Raw genomic sequence first — 22,039 nt, forward strand, 5'->3', positions numbered from 1 at the left:
GGAGTAGTTTTCTGTTGCATGTATCATGGCACATGCAACAGAAATCAGAGGAGGAGGGTGAATGCGGGTGGCGCGTTAGTGTGCGTCCTGTCATCTTGGATGAATCGAGAGGGGGCAGAAATACAGTGAGGCACCTTCTGTAGGCTGTGCCCATACTGTTTCTGCCTTTTCCCATCCATTTCAGCCTCTTCCTCAGTCACCACAACTCACCAATGGGTCCAACATAAAATTATTCTGTTTTCCCATAGACTTACATTAGGGGCCGAATATTCGCGAATACTCGAATAACTGTGAGGTATTCGTCGGATATTCAGCGGAGCAAATAATAGGGTATTCGATCATCCCTAAAGTTTACCCTATTTGATCCATTTTAAAGAAACAACTTTGAAATGATTGTTAGTCTATTTCTCTTTAATTTTCTAATTCTGTTTTGTCCAAGACCTATCAACCTTTCCCTCACAAATCCATTAGCTATTGAACTATCGATGACTATATTGATAATATTGCTAAGAATATATTGTTCCGTTCAATGACCTTTATAAATCAATATTTTCTAATTTATCAAGCAAACAAGAGATATTGAATATGGTTTTCCAATGCAGCAGAAATTTTAGCTCTTGGAAATGAATACTTTTAATTGAAATTCAACTTACTGAATAACAATTGTATTTCCACAGCGCTATTCTAAAAAGTATTAATAAATCAGCTTTAATACATATATTAATTCAGACTTCCTATGATTGGCATGTTCCAAGTGTTTCTTTGTCAATCCAGATTGTGGAAGATGTTCAATGAAAGTTTTTTAAAATGCTATGTGGTGTATTGTAATTGGTGAAAATTATTTTAGCCATATTGAAATACCTGAATAGTGCAAACCACTGAGTAAACGTTGTGCAGATACAGGGTCAGTTAATTTTTTCAGGTACAAACTAATCTAACCAGGATGACCCAGCAAAACGAAAACCAATAAGCACATCCACTCTGCATTTTGTCTTTTTTTTTTTTAACTTACACACCTCATTATTGAAGTTGCAACAACAGGAAGGAAAAGTCATGGAATTTTGACAAAGGATCAATAAAATGTTAGTGATGTACAATAAATGAAAATATTGAAACAATTTTTCAAAACATCTAAATTTTTTCGACATTGAGAATATAATCCACTTGCACCTATACATGCACTTACAAGTATACGCTTGCCATGCTACGGTTATTGTTGGCTTTCTTGTGAGTGGTCATGAATGCATGTGAGGGGATCACTAGGAACAGGGGAGTCTAAACTGGCTCTCAGGCTAGGAGAACCCAGGCTGAGCCTTTTTCCAAGGATACATCTGAAAGTGATGATGTTTGGGCCTCCTTCCTAACCTTAGCTCCTTAACAACCCTGATATAGTGGCCCTCCTCCCTCCACCCTGGTGAGGGCTGGGATAGGAGTGATTAATGCTACACAAATAAAACGATGGGGAAAAATCGAAACTGAAACTCACAGCAATCACTCACAGAGGCATAGACAGTTTGTGCTCAAGAGGCAACTGAAGAAAGGGAGGAAATAATCAGACAACATGAGTATTTCCACAACACACCAAACAACACTCATAAGTTCACCTGCAACTGAATATTAAAGCTCAGGGACTGAGATCACATAAAGATATCATCAACATGTGACACCATCTTAAAAAGGACGGAGGCGACTCTGATAGGTCTCAACATTTGACTCAAGCAGTAGTACACAGAATAGCAGACATTAACTCCTGCAAACTCAATTACTAACAAGAGCACAGTTGGTCAAGCCCAAGCTTGTCTGTGCAATTCAAAAGCAGCATCATGGGGAGTGTCTGACTCTGCAGTGTAAACAACGTCAGAAATATTCCCAACATTTGGTGAGTTTTTAGTCAGGCACCATGTGACAAATGCACTTGTGAATGCATATCGTCAAGATTTGCTGCTGGCAGCTCCAATTGCAATTGCCAACCAATGACATCCAAGATATGTTCGATTGGAGATGCTGCAGACAATGTTATGACATTTAGGCAATGCAGGTTGTTCACAGTAGCCTGATAAATGGCTCTTGGGACACTTTGAAAAATTGACCATACCACTGCTTTCACTACCAATTCAATGTAACACAATTCTGTTAATGTTCCTTGAATGAAGACTAGATGTGTCCGGCTAGCATACAGTACATTATTCCAGCTTACACCAAAATGCTGGCAGTAGCATCAGTGTTATCTCATGAAGGACTCTTCATGGCATGGCTAGTCTGGGCTCCAAGCCAATCTCTGACTATCATTGCATTGGAGACAAAAGTCGGGCCTCTGAAAAAGATATACTTCCATTCCAGCCTCTATTGCCATCTTGATATGCAACATGATAGCCTGTTAGATTGTTGGTGGGAGGTCATTGAACACCATATTGAGGTACATTCAGCTCTACAAAACATTCCTTAGATAATGATTAATTATCTAATTCATAGCAGTCAAGACAAGTAAGTGTCTATATTTCTAGGTATAGTGATCAAAATTGACACTAAATATTTTCAAAACATCTCATTTTATTATTTCCTTTTTTCCTATTTGTATAGCATTTAATATGTCTATCCATCCTATGTTTCCCATAATTTTATTACTTTTCCTTATTGGGTGTTGCAATTTCAATGTGGAGGAGTGTTCATGGAAGAAGCTTACCTTTTCCTCTCATTGATTAGAGGTGAGAGGACCTGTGGAAGCTCAGATTCTACGAATTAGGTCAAGCTTTAGTTAAAAGTTTGGTTCGAAACCTGGAGTTCACCCACACTTGACCCCGAATTTCTTATAAGTGAATGGAGATCCAAATTTCTGTGCTGTAAAATGGCTCTAAAATGGTTGTAGTAAGGACTAGGGGGCTGCAAAAGGAACCAAAATGGGAGAAATTGCCTTGAAAACAAATGTGGATAAGGTCTAAATAAAAAAAATTATATGGTGTCCTACCTATTTTTGATAACCAGTGCAGGTAAAAAAGACAACTGCATGCTGCACCCCTCAGCTGTCAACTTTAATTTAGCTGGTTTTTAAAAATTAGAGAGGACCCTAGACTGTTTTTACTGAATATTTCATTAAATAATTAAAAAAACAACAACATGGCTCCACCACAGGAAACTGACTAGAGCAATGCTGAAAAAAGATGAAGCATTTGAGTATAATACAGGAGAGAGTGGACTTACATTTAAAGCACCACTCCAGCAGTCCCACCTATATTCACCAATTAGATTATGTTGGAACTTCAAGGGTTTTTTTAGTCAATAAATTGTTGAATGAGAGCATGTGAAGTGAAATAAAGCTTTTCATTCTTGTGTCTGTATTTTTTACTCTCCACTTACTGAGTTAGTAATGGGAGTGTCTGATAGATGCCTCTCCATTACTAACATATGGGCTTGAGGCCAGCTGTCAATTCACAGCTGGCATCAACCCCAAAAGTATTACCTCAATTGCCACTGCACCAGAGCAATTGGGGAGAGCCAGGATAAGCACAAGAATTGGTGCATCTAATGGATGCTAATTTTAGGCTAGTAGGTGCAAATAACCAGAAACACACACAATCTTATAATAGCAGCTCTGAGCTGTCTCTTTTACCTTGCCTGGTTATCAAAAATAAAGGGGACCCCATGCCATATTTATTTCAATAATTTTAAAAACAGCTTGGGATCCCCCACTATTTTTGCTAGCTAGCCAAGCTGAAGCTGACAGCTGAGGGTTCCAGTCTGAGCTTTCTGTTTCACCTGTGCTGATCATCAAAAATAGGTGGGAACCCACATAATTTTTATTCATTTTTTTCTTTATTATTCACAGCAGCGTACAGGCAACTTCTGCGTGCAATAAAACGTATTGATTGGCTGCTACAAACTTCATTAATATACAACAATAACTAAACTCCAAACTTAGACATACACTTTTTTAAACGCCCATGTTTGAGTCCAAGACATGAACACCCTGTGTCCACTATGACCCCTGGACGTTACGGTTTGTGTTCATCTTCCCAATTTGAAGTCAAATGAACTGTTGTTACATATTTTACTGTCTCTGTCTTGATATGTTACCATGCTGCTATGATACTGTTCCGACCACACATTCACACATCAAAGCCATTTGTGTAGGAAAGGAAGACACACTCTTTTTTGTGGGGATGGCAATATTTGGAGCTTTGCCTGACTATATTTATATTAAGACATCATTCATAATGTTTCATTTATTTGAACGTTATAAAAAAAAGAAATGGTTTTCAAGGATGAATATTCACTTTAAAATTTTTCTAATTTTGCTAGGGATGAATAGGGAATGTAACTTAGGATCAGTACAAAATGAGTGAAGCAAAGTATTTGCATAGTATTTTAATGTAAATTTAATATCTATATATAAACTGTAACATTTTTTCAAAGGTATAACTGATATATCTTTAAAGCAGATATGCTCTTCACACAGCCTGTCAGTATATCAGATCTTTTAGATGCTACTAGGAATACCAAATTAGTTTTGGTATGTATGAAGCTCGAAAAAATGTGAATACATACTGCATTCAAACTGGCCTCATTATGTCATATAAACCGCTTTTTCCAGATTATTGAACAAACCAAAATAGAGAAGGCAAACAAAAAACACAAAAACAAAATAAATTACCTTCTTTTCTTCCAAGCTTAGCTTAAGGGGGGGTAAAAAGGGGTCAAAGATAATTTGGCTGGTGTTAATATTGATAGGAGATTGTCTCTTTCCAATTGTACATAAATTCCATGCGGAGTTCACCAGGCCCCAAAATGCAGGACCTGTAATAGATTTAAGTGCAATTTTTTTGTTGGTTAAGAAGTAAAATAACTAATTTCATTCATTTTAAACTACATTTTTTACATGAAGGTGGAATTTTGATTAAAAAACAAAACAAAATTCAATAAAAGCAATCTTAGAATATAGTCTTTTATTTCTAGAAGTTTGACATGAAGATTTTTGATTGAAATGTTAAACATGTACAAATGACCCCCCCAATAAAAATTTACAAATGCATTATAATTGTATTCAATTAAGGTTTTTTTTAGATTTTAACTTTACAAATTGAAATATTGTTGTTATTATACATACATTTTCTCAAGTTCAGTTACAAGTTTCATATGCAATGAATAACATCTTGGTTTGATATGAATGATGGAAAAGTACCGTGTCCTGTATATGTGTCTATGGGTAAATCATATTAAAAAGAAAGGTCTATTTGTCAGAAAATACAAACCATTGAGGCTAATCAAATATGGGTCTTGGAGAGAGGGGTTCCAGTCTTATAAAGAGCAAGATTTAATGCGGAAAAAGAAAATTTTGGGAAACTATCTGACCCATGCACCTGGAACATGATGTCTTTTTGCCCTAGGTGACAAAACCCAGCATCATAATGATGGTAAGACAGGAAATGAATGATATTGAGGACAATAGACAATAAGTGTCCAAACGAGCAAGATTTCCCTAAAGGTGGCTTTACACACTGCAACATCGCAAACGACATTGCTGTAACGTAACCGGTTTTGTGACGTTATAGCGACCTCCCCAGCGACATTTCAGTGTGTGAAACACATCAGCGACCTGGCCCCTGCTGTGAAGTTGTGATCGCTACAAATCGTTCAGGACCATTCTTTGGTCCTTTGTTTCCCGCTGTGCAGCAAAGTTTTAGTGTGTAAAGGGGACTTTACAGCGACTTCGTTAGCGACTTCCCTTTCAAAAAGCTGCTTTACGACGTCCCCAATGACTAGCTAGGTCGTTCTGCAGGTCCGGATCGCTGTTGCGTCGTTGGCCAGGTTTGCCTGTTTGACAGCTCACCAGAGACTTTGTAGCGATCCCGGCCAGGTTGGGATCGCTGGTGGGATCGCTAGAAAGTTTCAGTGTGTAAAGGGGCCTTTACTCTTTGGTTAGCAACTGTTACAAGGCTTTGTTTACTAAAATGTGTTGAGCAAATATTTTAAAATTTAAATTCAGCAGCTTTGATAAATGTTTCAAAACCATTTTTTCATTACCAAATTAATTGACCCTGAATCACAAATACAAAATAGTCTTCAACTGCCCTGAAAAGATGTGTGTGTGACACATTAAGGTCTCTTTGAATTGTATTCAACCTATTTCAAGCTCTATCACAAACACAGCCCTAGAAATGGCCAAAATGACCTCACCGTATAATAGGATAGTAACCATAGTAATTAACAGCCATTTTATACAACAGCATACTGACATACATTTCAAGGTTATAAAATTAAAGGTAGTCCAAAAAATATCCTTGAGTCTGTTGTGATCAGATAGCCCATTTTGTTACTATCACTAGGTCCAAGAAAACAACTGAAATTTCCTGCATAGGACCTAGTAAAAATTAACCTGCCTAGGCCTGTGTTCCACACCAAACTGGTTTGACTTTGCATTTTATAAATGATGCATTCAGTGGCCAGCACTTGAGGGTGACTATCTTGCCTTGTACTACTTACTGTCTTATCAACTTTGTATGTTAATTTCTGCATCTATCATGGTGTCTAGACCACTGGAGATCTTTAGTTCAGATTGGCTTCCTGGCTCGATTACTCTCACCAAACATGTGAGTTAAGGTGGTGTCACATACAGCGACGACGACAATGACATCGCTGCTACGTCACCATTTTCTGTGACGTAGCAGCGACATCCCGTCGCTGTCGCTGTGTGTGACATCCAGCAACAAGCTGGCCCCTGCTGTGAGGTCGCCGCTCGTTGCTGAATGTCCAGCTTCATTTTTTGGTCGTCGCTCTCCTGCTGTGACGCACACATCACTGTGTGTGACAGCGAGAGAGTGACGAAATGAAGCGAGCAGGGAGCAGGAGCCGGCATCTGGCAGCTGCAGTAAGCAGAGTAAACATCGGGTAACCAAGGGAAGACCTTTCCCTGGTTACCCGATATTTTCCTTCGTTACCAGCGTCCGCCGATCTCGCTGCCAGTGCCGGCTCCCTGCTCTCTGCACATGTAGCTGCAGTACACATCGGGTAATTAACCCGATGTGTACTGTAGCTAGGAGGGCAGGGAGCCAGCGCTAAGCAGTGTGTGCGGCTCCCTGCTCTCTGCACATATAGCGGCAGTACACATCGGGTAATTAACCCGATGTGTACTGAAGCTAGGAGTGCAGGGAGCCAGCGCTAAGCAGTGTGCGCGGCTCCCTGCTCTCTGCACATGTAGCTGCAGTACACATCGGGTAATTAACCCGATGTGCACTGTAGCTAGGAGTGCAGGGAGCCAGCGCTAAGCAGTGTGCGCGGCTCCCTGCTCTCTGCACATGTAGCACAGCGACGCGTGTTGTTATGATCGCTGCTGCTTATGCTGTGTTTGACAGCTAAGTAGCGATCATAACAGCGGCTTACAAGGTCGCTGTTGCGTCACAGAGAATGGTGACGTAACAGCGACGTCATTGTCGCTGTCGCTATGTGTGAACCCAGCTTTAGTGACTAATAAGTGCTGTACCACAGCCTTTTATCTTCCCAATCTTTAGCCTAGGCCTGGATTAAAAAAATTGCTTAGAAAAATTAGGGGAATTATTTAAAAGACACATAACAGAAAAATACCTGCAAGAAAAAAGCATTAGTGATGAACGAGCATCATCACCACTTCTGCATACTTGATAGCTAAGGATGAGTGAAACTGAACTGTAAAGTTTGGGGTTCGTACCGAACACTGGGTGTCTGGGTCTCAGATCTGAACACAGACTTTTACGTGTACGTTGAGATTCTGTTTGGGCTTTGGGTTTGTCATTCAAATAAAGCTTGTTTTAAGGTTGCAGAGCAGCCAATTAGCAAGATTTTCCTGATTGAGCATTTTTGGCCCCATTATAGACATTTTCAAGTATTGTGACAAATCACAGCTGACATCAACCCCATATATTATCCTGATTTCCACCACACCAAGACAGTCTAGAAGAGCTGGGCAAAGCAAAACTATTGTTATATCAAATAGATGCACCACTTCTGGTGTGCTGCGGGCTGCTATTTTTAGGCTGGAAGGGACCAAGAACCATGGCTCTTCCCACCTCAATCATATCAGCACCCACCTGTCAGCTTTACTGTGGCTGGATATAAAAAATGGTGGGAACACTAATTTTATTTAAATAATTTTAAAAATGGCATAGGATCCCCTATATTTTTGATAGCCAGCCACAGTAAAGCAGATCACTGGGAGTTCCAGTCTGTAGCCATCTGTTTTACCCCCAATGGTTATTAAAAATAGGGAGGGAGCTCATATCATTGTTTAAAATCATTTAGATCTCTTTCTACTACCATATAGCAAACTGACTGCAACTGATCACAGACGCTGACAAAAAGGTTGGGGGGATGTGTAGCAGGCTGCAACAAATCACAGCAGCTGGCACAATAGATGGGTGGGGAAAACAGTGAATATTCCTGAAACTTAATGAGCGGGCCTGGATAAGAGTGTGAGGCCAGTGTTATATATTTCAGGAATCGTGGTATGTATAACTTTCCTGCTTTTACCACCATTTTGCTTCCTTTTGTAGCCCTCTAGCCCTTACTAAAACTATTTTATAGCACAGAACTTCTCGTCCCCATTGACTTGTATGGGGTTCATTGTCAAGGGTGAAATTGAGATCAAGTTCGCTCCCGAACAGATCTTTCTTTCTTAGTCTGTGTGTTTATCGAACCTGAATATCCATGAGTCTGCTTATTTCTATTGATTGAGCATCAGGGTGCTCAGATAAGTTCATTAATCAATCATGTATCACGCGGCGCCATGCTCGAGTCCCTGCCCCACATATTTTGCAGCTTACAGACAAAAGAAAAAAAGGAGTTTTGATGGTCAATATAAAATTACAAATTTATTTATACACTGATAAAAGAGTCAATATTATCAATACAAATATGAATGAATAGTACAAAAGATAAAAACGACACATGAAAATTAATGGTGGGAATGAGTACCCTGGGACACAGCCCAAAAAGAGAAACAGATTAACAATGGAGAGTTCTGAATTCCTCATACAGAATCATGCTTCTATGAAAGCAGTAGTACGCAAACAAAGGGGGAATTTCTGAATAACATACCAAAAGTGCTAAGTGCTTAAAGATTTTCTCAGGGTGGAACCAGGGATGCTCACAGACTTTTCCAGATGAACCCTAAGACATCTACATACAGTACATTTCACGTTCAGTCATATGCTTAATCATGAGGACAGTGCTCAATGCATCTGCCAGGACCTTTAAATCATCATAGATGCGGTCACATGACCGCTGTATTAGCCAATAATGTCCATTTTGTGGCGCATGTGCACTGGAGCTATCCATCCAGACCACACCCCATCAACTTAAGGACCCTCCGATGTGCTGCGACCCATGGCGGTACCATGGAAACTGAGCAATGCTAAGGTCAAATAAACGCTGCCTGGGGAGCAGGGAGGGTATTAGCTACAGGACCAAGCGCACAATGATGACATTATATACAATGTGAAAAAGGAAGAAATGAGTCTCAAAGAGCAGCATGGTGGATTGTTACGTTGGGGACTATGAATCCTAACAGTTTGAATGAAAGCCTTAGTTTTGCCTCTTTTCTGTGAATATTGCTATACTATCCTCAAAACGATTCTCTTCATTACCAAGTTTTTTATTTTTGTATGATTTTAACTGTGATTGTCTATATCTCTAAATCAATGCTTTGTCTCTGCCAGTTCCTATGGAATGTGATTAATGACCACTCTATGATAAACACATTGGCCCTTGTTAAACTATGGATGCTATACAGTGTGAGACCTGTTGAAAATCCCCACTGTGGAAATAAAAGAAAAAGAAAAGAATGAATACTGTTGACATCCATGGACTCTTGAGGCCCCCATTACATCATCACCTCATAGTTTTTTTGTAAAGAAAGGAATCTGACTTCCGGCAGCATTTTTACAAACCGGACTGACTCAAAAGGATATTTGAGAAAGAATTTTCTGCATCTATTTTTGTATGTCATATTTATGTAAAATGTATAACAAGGCCACATTGTTAGAGGATTTGATAGGTACTGCAGACTCATTTCTTTCTTTTTCACATTGTATAATGTCATTATTGTGTGCATGCTCCTGTAGCTAATACCCTCCCTGCTCCCCAGGCAGCGTCTATTTGACCTTAGAATTGCATGGTTTCCATGGTACCGCCATGGGTCCGTGCACATGGTGGGGTCGTGATGCTGATGGGGGGTGGTCTGGATGGATATCTCCAGTGCACATGCACCGCCAAATGGACATTATTGGCTATTACAGCGGTCATGTGACCGCATCTATGATGATTTAAAGGTCCTGGCAGATGCCTTAAGCACTCTCCTCGTGATTAAGCATATGACTGAACGCGAAACGTATGTAGATGTCTGAGAGTGTATCTGGAGAAGTCTGTGAGCATCCCTGGTTCTACCCTGAAAAAATCTTTGTTACATCTTTAAGCACTTAGCACTTTTGGTATGTTATTCTGAAATTCCCCCTTTCTATGTGTACTACTGCTTCCATAGCAGCATGATTCTGTATGAGGAATAAAGAACTCTCCATTGCTAATCTGCTTCTCTTTTTGGGCTGTCCCAGGGTGCCCATTCCCACCATTAATTTTCATGTGTCGTTTTTATTATTCAGTCATGTTTGTATTGACACTATTGACTCTTTTATCATTGTCTAAATAAATTTATAATTTTATATTGACCATTAAAACTCCTTTTTCCTTTTGTCTGTATGCTCTATGGAGTGGTTCCATGTATAGCCGGTAGTGTTGGAGACTGTTCACACTCGGTTTTAAATTCAATATGCACCTTTGGGAAATTTTGTTTCTATATTTTGCAGCTTTTAGACAGCCAATGAACATGTGGGGATTGCCTGCCATAAACGGTAATGACTGGCACTACTGCGATTGACCGACTGCATCACGTCATCAGGTGTTATATGTGAGACGCTGCTAGGCATGTTCTCCGCTGGAAGCAGTTCAGAGACAAATGATCTAGGGCCCCCTTCACACGTCCGTATTTCCAGCACTTATGGTGTTCGTTTTCACATGTACTGGAGACATGTTCATACTCATACTTAAAATAGGTGTTGATTTTAACATTGCCATGTTTTCACTAGGTCCCTGTGTATGTGTGAACCACATGAGCATTCATGTGATTCACACAGACACATGTAAAGTTTTTAGTGTCAGCACGGGTGACAAGGGCCAATACAAGTCAATGGGTCCATAATAAACATGTATGTCACACGGATAACATTCAAGTGACAACCATGTGCCGTTTGTGTGACACGGACCAGAATTAAATGCATTCAAAGAATTACTGACTTTTAAATGTCAAGGATAGAAAAAATCTTGGATCTTTGAGTTTAGCTCACGAAAAATGGGAGCAAAAATAAAAGTGTAGCGTTTATATTTTTGTTCAGTGCATGTTATAAATCTCTTTTGAAGTAGCTACACAGCAGCAAATGTCCTCCAGGAAAAGTCACAATAAATATAATTTTGGACCACTCAAAACAAGAGATAATACAAGTTTTGGAGTTAGGTGTTTCTATTGTCTGTTCAGAGGTCTCATAAGATAGATGATCTTATTTAATCCCTTCACGATCTTTGATTTATATACAGCGCATTGCGAAAGTATTCGGCCCCCTTGAATTTTTCAACCTTTTCCCACATTTCAGGCTTCAAACATAAAGATACAAATTTTGAATGTTATGGTGAAGCATCAACAACAAGTGGGACACAATTGTGAAGGTGAACGATATTGCTTATTTTAAATTTTTGTAAAAAATAAAAACTGAAAATTGTGGCGTGCAATATTATTCGGCCCCTTTAAGTTAATACTTTGTATCGCCACCTTTTGCTGCAATTACAGCTGCAAGTCGCTTGGGGTATGTGTCTATCAGTTTTCCACATCGAGAGACTGAAATTCTTGCCCATTCTTCCTATGCAAATAGCTCGAGCTGAGTGAGGTTGGATGGAGAGCGTTTGTAAACAGCAGTTTTCAGCTCTTTCCACAGATTCTCGATTAGATTCAGGTCTGGACTTTGACTTGGCCATTCTAACACCTGGATACGTTTATTTGTGAACCATTCCATTGTAAATTTTGCTTTATTTTTTGGATCATTGTCTTGTTGGAAGACAAATCTCCATCCCAGTCTCAGGTATTTGGCAGACTCCAACAGGTTTTCTTTAGGAATGGTCCTGTATTTGGCTCCATCCATCTTTCCATCAATTTTAACCATCTTCCCTGTCCTTGCTGAAGCAAAGCAGACCCAAGCCATTATGCTACCACCACCATGTTTGACAGTGGGGATGGTGTGTTCAGGGTGATGAGCTGTGTTGCTTTCACGCCAAACATATCGTTTGACATTGTATCCAAAAAGTTCGATTTTGGTTTCATCTGAAACAGAGCACCTTCTTCCACATGTTTGGTGTGTCTCCCAGGTGGCTTGTGGCAAACTTTAAACAACACTTTTTATGGACATCTTTGAGAAATGGCTTTCTTCTTGCCACTCTTCCATAAAGGCCAGATTTGTGCAGTGTACGACTGATTGTTGTCCTATGGACAGACTCTCCCACCTCAGCTGTAGATCTCTGCAGTTCATCTAGAGTGATCATGGGCCTCTTGGCTGCATCTCTGATCAGTCTTCTCCTTGTTTGAGATTAAATTTTTGAGGGACGGCTGGGTTTTGGTAGATTTGCAGTGGTATGATACTCCTTCCATTTCAATATGATTGCTTTCACAGTGCTTCTTGGGATGTTTAAAGTTTTGGAAATCTTTTTGCAATCAAATCCGGCCTTAAACTTCTCCACAACAGTATCATGGACCTGCCTGTTTTGTTCCTTGGTCTTCATGATGCTCTCTGCACTTTAAACAGAACACTGAGACTATCACAGAGCAGGTGCATTCATAAGGAGTTTGATTACACACAGATGGATTATATTTATCATCATCAGTCACTTAGGACATCATTGGATCATTCAGAGATCCTCAATGAACTTCTGAAGTGAATTTGCTGCACTGAAAGCAAAGGGGTAGAATAATATAGCACGCCCCAATTTTCAGTTTTTTATTTTTTACAAAAATTTAAAATAAGCAATAAATATCGTTCACCTTCACAATTGTGTCCCACTTGTTAATTCTTCACCATAAAATTTAAATTTTTATCTTTATGTTTGAAGCCTGAAATGTGGGAAAAGATTGAAAAATTTAAAAAGGCCGAATACTTTCGTAAGGCACTGTAATTTTGTAAACAGTTGTGTCCCAGCCTTTGATGCGGGCTCACACACTTAGCCCACATCTTTCCCTGCACATGATGGATGATGATCAACCTTATGTAAGACAGGTGTTTCCCACACATCACTCCACAGTTGATGCAGCTTGGTACAGTCCTCCAAATGCTGCAAAGAAAATCCAATATCCAGTATCCAAGGCACTGGATACTACAATATCTGGTGTACATCTTTTTATGGATTGATAAAGGCCCTGCATTGGCTGAAACATTGCACTGCTTTTATCCCCTCATGTATACTGGGACCAATAAAGATTTTCCTAATTGATGAAGGAGTTTTCTGTGCCTTGGCTGATGATCAGCCGTCATGGTCCTCTGACCGTCATGGATTGTTTGCAGATTTACCCACTCTTCTTAACTAGTTAAATCCTTCTATCAATCTCTGACAACGGGATTTAACATGTGTCATTGCCCGCTCCCATTGGTGCTTCTGTGACATAATCACGGGGTGTCGATGGGTTGTCAGAACATCCAAGAGTCAGCTGATGACCCTTGTGTCTATCATGACAATCTTCCTGTGAATGCTGGCTGAGAACCATCATTTATAGGAAATCATGATTTCTGCTACAGAGCAGTGCTGATACTGACGTCTTGATCTATATAGCACAAGCGATCGGATGATCGCAACTTCAAGTTAGTAAATATGTTAAAAATTGAAAAAAAAATAAAAATATGAAAAAAAAATCACAGAAGTTCAAATATACTGTGAAAATATAAAACCATTTAAAATAAAACAATTAAAAAACTAATAAATCCACATATTGATATTGCTGAGTACAGAAATGTCCAATGTATTAAAATATAAAATAAATTAATCCAATTGGTAAACAGTGCAAGGAAACAAAAATTGAAAACGCGAGAATTAGTTTTTTTTTATTGAAAGCAGACAACTTATAATTGCTGTTTTAATGATGTGCTGCTGACAGCCATTTCCACCTTCATATAACTTTATGACAAATAGCAATTATTTTATATAAAAAAGCAATATATTTGTGGGTAAAACTAACAAGCCATGAATTACACATAAAAAAACTGTTTAAAAATAATAGATAAAGGTAAACAAAGTACATACAGTATATATGCAATTAGCTGCACCAATAATAGCTTTTTCTCACAAAATGTGTAAATCCCTTATTGACCCAATCTATTTGCTATATTAGGACTAAGCCCTCTTCTTCAAATCTGACATGTGCCCCTTTATGTAGCAATAACTTTGGAATGCCTTTACATATCTCAGTGGTTCTGGGACTGTTTTGTCCATGAAAAATTGTATTTAACAGCATTATTTTTAAAGAACAATTTACTTCTTGTGAATATTAGACAATTTTTCAAATTTTCAGATACCTATAAAGATAACTGTTCTTTTGACCTTTTTGCAAATACTCTATAGTTCTTATACAGATATTAGTTTACTCTTATCACAGCCATATGCACAATTGCCTGAATAGTAGGGTCATTGTCACATATACTTGTAAAGGTGGCTTTACACGCAGCAATATTGCTAGCGATATCGCTAGCGAGCGTACCCAACCCCGTCGTTTGTGTGTCATGGGCAAATCACTGTCCGTGGTGCACAATATCATTAGGAGCCGTCACATGGACTTACCTACCTAACAATGTCACTGTGGCTGGCGAACTGACTCCTTTCTAAGGGGGCGGGTCGTGAGGCGTCACAGCGGCATCACTAAGCGGCCGCCCAATAGAAGCGGAGGGGTGGAGATGAGCGGCCGTAGCATCCTGTCCTCCTTCTTCCTTCCTCATTGCCGGTGGCCGCAGGTAAGCTGTAGCTCATCATTCCCGAGGTGTCACACGTAGCGATGTGTGCTGCCTCGGGAACGATGCCCAACCTGCGTCCTCAACAATCAACGACAACGATTTTTTGAAAATAAACAGCGTGTCAACGATGGACGATTTGGTGAGTATTTTCCATCGTTAATGGCCGCTCGTTGGTTTCACACGAAACGACGTCACTTACGATACCAGATGTGCGTCACGGAATTCGTGACCCCGGCGATATATCGTTAGATATGTCGTTGCGTGTAACGGGGCCTTTACTCTTTAGTTTTGACCAGGCTCAGCCCTACCAATTTTGTTTGTGCATTGACATTATTGTATAAATATTTGACTTATTACTATTGCTACTGTTATATTGACGCTAATTTTTCTATGTGTAGTAGCAGGCTGTAATTGTGTAATATTCCATCACATTTGTTTTTAATTTTAGGACATTCTGGTTATTTTATTGTACCCCTAGACTAATACATATATATTGGAAATGTAAAAAAAATATACTATCCAGTACTATAGAGTACTATATAAATATGCACTGTAAATATGTCGAAATTAAAACTCTTTGTGGATACTTTGCAATTTTACAGCCATGATACAAGGGATTTTTTACCACAAATCCATTTTTTACGTATCAACGATGATGATGTATTAGTTACCTGTGATGTTGAATCACTATACACCAAACATCGAGAAGTAAACAAGGCACTCCCAGAGTAGGCTGAAAGGTGTATTTATTTATGTGCACAACAGAAGAGAACGTTTTCGGTCCAACATGGACCATCCTCAGCGGCACATAAGTGAGAAGAATTCAGCATAAACTGTCAGGCTCGGAATCCACCGCCACATGATGGCAGCTCCCATGTGGCGGTGGATTCCGCGCCTGACAGTTTATGCTGAATTCCTCTCACTTATGTGCCACTGAGGAAGGTCCATGTTGGACCGAAAACGTTCTCTTCTGTTGTGCACATAAATAAATACACCTTTCAGCCTACCCTGGGAGTGCCTTGTTTACTTCTCGTAATATATGGCTTTGGAACCTGAAGTGCACCCCAATACTCTCTAATATACGAAGGAAGTGCCATTTTTTTCTTACTATATACACCAAACATCAAGAAGGCTTAAAAGTAGTATTGTACTATCTTTCCATATCTAATATACCTAAAGAAGAAATCAATTTCGCCATTCAGCTCCTTAAAATTGCACTGACACACAATTTTTTTTATTTTTTTGTGGGTCCCTCTACCTTCAGCTCTAGGGGACAGCCATGTAGGCGGTCTTTGAACCTTTCTATGTGAATCTGTTCCTGAAGCTATGGGAGAGAGGCCTATTCATGTCAGATCGATACATGTCAATGGACCTCTACCACTTTTGGATGAGATACATCAATGATGTGTTTCTGATATGGCATGGAACGAATTGAGAAAATAATTGATTGCCTTTTTTTAACAACTCAATGGGAATGATGTTAACTGTAGCTGACATACAAATACAATTATGATAGCATTGACTCTTTTGATGTAATGATCAAACAAGACCCTAGTGGTATATTATAGACAGACCTTTCCAAAAGGAAACTTCCGTCAACTCTGTTCTTTATGCAATCTTGTCACATCTAATTCAAGTAATTAAATTGGCACCCAATTTTAAGAATACATCGCTTCTGGTCAACAAATGCCAGCTTTGAGCGCAGACTGGCTGAAGTCAAAACTAGACACCATAAAGGTGGATATAGGCACAGATGCATTAAGCATGTTTATAATAGATCTAGGCACTCGACCTGCTTGGATTACCATTACATGCAAAACTGTAGGATAAATATAAGGTAAGGATGATCACTCCATTTCATTACCTATTATCTAAAAAAAATCTGGCCCATCTTAACGATAAATTCATTACTGAAAAAATATTTACTTTCGAAATCAGCAGTGATGACCAAATAGTCAAAAAATCTTAATGATTCCCTGGTTCACAGCCATTATGGGAACAAAATAATACTTTCTTGCCCTTTGCCAAATCCACAGGCCCAACATGGGAATTTTCATCATGAGGGAAATGCAGAGCTCATACAAACATTGAGCGAGCTATGCATATTTTTTCATCTTATGGGAATAAAAGGTATAGAATAAAATAAACTATCACATGTTCCACAAAAGCAGTGATCAATTATGCCACTCATTCCTGTGCAAACATTTTGTGCGCTGAACACTAAGTGCCCTCAAGGTACGAGTAAGGTAACCCTTTAGGGATATCTTAGTTGCTAAAGATGTAACTTATTTGAACCAGTTATGCTCCCTGCCCAGACATTTTAAAAATTACCATCAATGGGACCCTCAGGGCTTGAAGGTCAAAGGCACAGATCGTATTGAGTTGGTTATTTGAGGAAGAAAAGTCAGTGAAATCCTAGCCCAACTGGAAACCAGATGGAACTGGAGTCTACAAACTGTGCAGCCTTTGTGACTTAATGAAACTATGAGTATAGCATCATATCTTTAGACGTTCATCTTTTTATTACATGGCCTTTATCATTTATCTTCTCATTGTTTTTAATTTTTCTTTCTAACTTAACACTATATCTTTGATCCCCTAGAACATTCCATCATACAATCTGTTTTGACATCTCTTGCAGCACTTTTAAGTCTCTACTGCAGCTCATTATGCATCATATTAAGACAACTTCTTTCTTCTTTTTTTGACAACTGTAGCAGCACTCAGAAGTCTTTTTTAGAGCTCGTTATGTGTTATATCAATACAGCTCCTTTTCAATAAGATCCACATGTGTATGGTCTATATAATTTCTATATGTACATTTTTTGTTCATGTATTGAATCAATTATTGCTATCACTAGTATTATTTTTTGTCTTTCTAATTATTATCATAATTATCTAATATGCAAATCCCCCTTTTTTCCTGTTCAAACATATATGTATTTTATTTATGTTGTATATGTTACTTATCTCCATTAACCCCTTGACAACGGGTGATTTTCCATTTTTCGTTTTAGTTTTTTACTTTCTTTCTTCTGAGAGCTATAACTTTTTTATTTTACCATCAATATTGCCATATGAAGGCTTAGTTTTTTTGCAAGACAAGTTGTTCTTTTGAAGGAAACTATTAGTTTTACCATATAATGTACTGGAAAATGGGAAAAAAAATTCCAAATGTGGGAACGTAATAAAAAAAAGTGCAATATCATAATGTTTTTTTTATTCATTATGTTCACTATATGGAAAAACTAACATGTAAGTATGATGCCTAACTTTGGTAAGAGTTCATAGATACCAAGCATGTATACTTTTACTTTCATCTAAGGGGTGAAAAAAATTGTTACACTTGTCCAAAAAAAGAATAGTGCTTTAGTCACCATTTATGAAGACCTGTATTGTTCTCATTTTACAGGATCTGGGGCTCAGGGACAGCTTAGTTTATATGTCTTGAGCTAATGTTTTTAAGTATACCATTTTTGTTAGCTGCATTGTTTTGATTGACTGTTATTGAATTTTGAAGAAATGTTGTCGCAACCAAAAAACAATCAGATCAATTGATTTTATATTTTGAAAGATCAGGCTTTCTGAATGCAGTGATACCAAATAGGTGTATTTTTTTTCTTTTTTTAACTGTTTTAATTTCAATGGGGCAAAAGGGGGTGATTTGAACTTTTAGTTTTTTTATTTTTTTCATATTTTTTAAAACTTTTGTTTTTACATTTTTTATTGATTTTGCTAGCCCCCTAGGGGAGTTTATCACTGCACTGTCCGATTGCCTGTGCATTTCTGCTGATCAGAGCAGCATTGCTCTGATCAGCAAAAACGTTCATCCCTTGTGAGTGCCGGGGCTCTGTCGGCTCTCACAGGAAGTGAGTCATGGCAGCGTCAGGGGTCATCAGCTGACCCTGTGATACCATGACAGCACATTGGCGCCCTGTGATCGCCTCATGGGGTTGCCAATAGTGGCGGGGAACAGTGTGATTCCCGCCGCTGCCATTTAAATTGCCTTGTCAGTGTTTGACAGTGCAATCTATGGGGATAATTGGTGTGGGTAGATCTCTGATCCATCTACGCCTTTTAGCTACACGTCTGCTGATCAGATCAGCAGAGATGTGTGGGGATTACCACGGGCATGCCGTCGGAGCCTGCGGTAACCTGAGGGAGGCTATCAAGGATGTATCAGTATGTCCTTGGTCGTAAAGAGGTCAATCAATTTACCCCTAAGCATGGTTTTCACCTTTAATGACCAGACCATTTTTTTCAATTCTGGCCAGTCACTTTGACAGGTTATAAATCTATAACTCTTCAACTCATCCAGGTGATGCTGAGATAGTTTTTCCTTGACATATTGTACTTCAGGATAGTGGTAAAATTAAAATAATATTTTTACATTTATTTGTGGAAATAGTGGAAATTTTGCAAAAAATGTTAAAATTTCACAATTTTGAAACTTGGAATTTGTATGCCCTTAAATCTGAGAGTTATGTCACACAAAATAAGTAAGAACTAATTATTATTTTTTGTTAGAAAGTGAGAAGGATTCAACGTCTATAAGCATTAACTGATTTTATCAATAAAATTATTATTTTTTTAGCGACCACATCACATTTGAAGTGAATTTGAGAAGCCTAGGTGAAAGAAAATACCCAAAGGTTGACACCATTCTAAAAACTGCACCCCTAAAACTGCTCAAAACCACATCCAAGAACTTTATGAACATTTTAGATGCTTCCCAGGAACTAAAGCAATGTGGAAGGAAAAAATGAAAATGTTACTTTTTCCAACAAAAATGTTACTTTAGCCCAGATTTTCTATTTTCACAAGGGTAATAAGCAACAATACACCATACAAACTGTTGTGCAATTTCTCCTGAGTACATTGATACTCCATATGTGGTGGAAATCTACTGTTTGTGCTCAGAAGGAAAGGCGCACAATTTGAATTTTTTAATGTAAAATTAGATGACATTGTTAATGGACGCTATGTTGCCTATTGAGAACCCCTGATGTGCCTAAACAGTGGAGCTCCCCCACAAGTTACCCCATTATGGAAACTAGACCTCTCAAGGAATTTATCTAGATGTTTGTTGAGCACCTTGACTCCCTAGGTGATTCACAGAATTTGCAACATTGAGCTGTGAAAATAAAAAAATATCTATATTTTTACCACAAAAATTTAGCTTTAACCTCGAATATTCCATTTTTACAAAGGTAAAAGGAGATGCATGGTAAAATGTGCTGAGAAATTTCTCCTGAGTAAGGCAGTACCCAAAATATGGAGGGAATCAACTGGTTGGACGTATGACAGGGCTTTGAAGGAAAAGAGCGCCATTTGACTTATTGAATGCAAAATTAACTGGAATCATTTGTAGAGGCAATTTGAAGAGCCCCTAATGTTCCCAAACAGTGGAACTTACCCACATGCGACCCAAATTTGGAAACTAGATGCCTCACGGAATGTATCTAGATGTTTGATGAGCACCATGAACCACCAGTTGCATCACAGAATTGTATAATGTTGAGCCGTGATAATGAAATAATACATTTTTAACCACTAAAATGTTGCTTTAACCCCAAATGTTTAATTTTCACTAGGGTAACAGAATAACATAAACCATACAGTTTGTTGTGCAATTTCTCCTGAGTATTCAAGTAGAGATGAGCAATTCTAGCTGATCTGATAGTTGATCCTAGCTGAACCCATTAAATTCAATGGGAGGCAAAAGTGATGTGTTATAAAATGGTGTAGGGGGGCTTTAAAAGAAAGAAAATATCAAAGAGTAAAAGCAGTACATACTTACAGAGTCTCCCCACAGCTGCAGCCTTACGGGGGCTGACAATTATCACTCATCTATATTCAATGCTTTCCCCTTCCACCGGTGTCTGTGATTGTCTGCCGTTTGACCACGCCCCCGCCTTCTTAGACAGCATCTATGATTGGTTGTAATCACAAACACGGTCTGCATCCTTATAATGATGATAAATAAATAAAACAATTGGCGTAGGGTCCCCCCTGTATTAATATCAGCACAGTTATAGCAATGACTAAAGGCTGCAGCTCCCAGGCGTGCACTTATCTTGGCGTTGTATCAAAATAGGAAGAATCACATGCAGCTTTTTTAAAATAAATGCATAAATTAATAAACAATAATTAAACAAAAATAGCGTGCGATCACCCCCAATTTTGATACCTAGCCAAGATAAAGCCCGATATCTGGGGGCTGGTATTCTCAGGCTGGAGAGACTGGTGTTTATGGGCCCTCCCAGCTTAAAAATAGCAGCCTGCAGCTGTCCAGGATTGCCGCATCCATTAGCTGTGACAATCTCGGCACTTTACCTGGCTCATCCCGATTGGATTGCCCTGGTGTGGTAGCAAACGGTGTAATAAGGGGTTAATCAAAGCTCACAGCTGCCATTAACCCATACATTAGTGATGTGAAGGGGTCTAAGGGGTACTTTGCACGTTGCGACATCGCTACTGCGATCTCGTCGGGGTCAAATCGAAAGTGACGCACATCCAGCGCCAGTAACGACGTTGCAACGTGTAAAGCCTAGAAGCACCGCTAAACGATCGCAAAAGCGTCGAAAATCGGTGATCTGTGTAGTGTCGGTCAGTTCCATAATTTCGCTGCAGCGACAGGTACGATGTTGTTCCTCATTCCTGCGGCATCACACATCGCTGTGTATGAAGCCGCAGGAGTAAGGAACTTCTCCTTACCTGCGTCCAGCCTGTAATGAGGAATGAAGGAGGTGGGCGGGATGTTTACGTCCCGCTCATCTCCGCCCCTCCGCTTCTATTGGCCGCCTGCCGTGTGACGTCGCTGTGATGTCGCACGACCCGCCCCCTTAGGAAGGAGGCGGGTTGCCGGCCAGAGCAACGTCGCAGGGCAGGTAAGTGCGTGTGAAGCTGCCGTAGCAATAATGTTCACTACGTCAGCTATCACAAGGTATCGCATCTGGGACGGGGGCGGGAACTATCGCACT

The 22,039-nt window shown here is 39.2% G+C and overlaps 1 protein-coding gene across 1 annotated transcript in view; it reads right to left on the reverse strand.

Moving 5' to 3' along the window:
- LOC142257156 (carbonic anhydrase-related protein 10-like) overlaps positions 1-22,039 on the reverse strand; it is a 1,219,065-nt gene that overhangs the window by 431,306 nt on the left and 765,720 nt on the right. Inside the window, exon 3 of the mRNA XM_075329273.1 lies at positions 4,649-4,791. Coding sequence (XP_075185388.1) covers positions 4,649-4,791 — 143 coding nt within the window. The remainder of the gene's footprint in view (positions 1-4,648; positions 4,792-22,039) is intronic.

The sequence above is a fragment of the Anomaloglossus baeobatrachus genome, chromosome 11, assembly GCF_048569485.1.
Source record: "Anomaloglossus baeobatrachus isolate aAnoBae1 chromosome 11, aAnoBae1.hap1, whole genome shotgun sequence".
NCBI classification, from domain to species: domain Eukaryota; kingdom Metazoa; phylum Chordata; class Amphibia; order Anura; family Aromobatidae; genus Anomaloglossus; species Anomaloglossus baeobatrachus.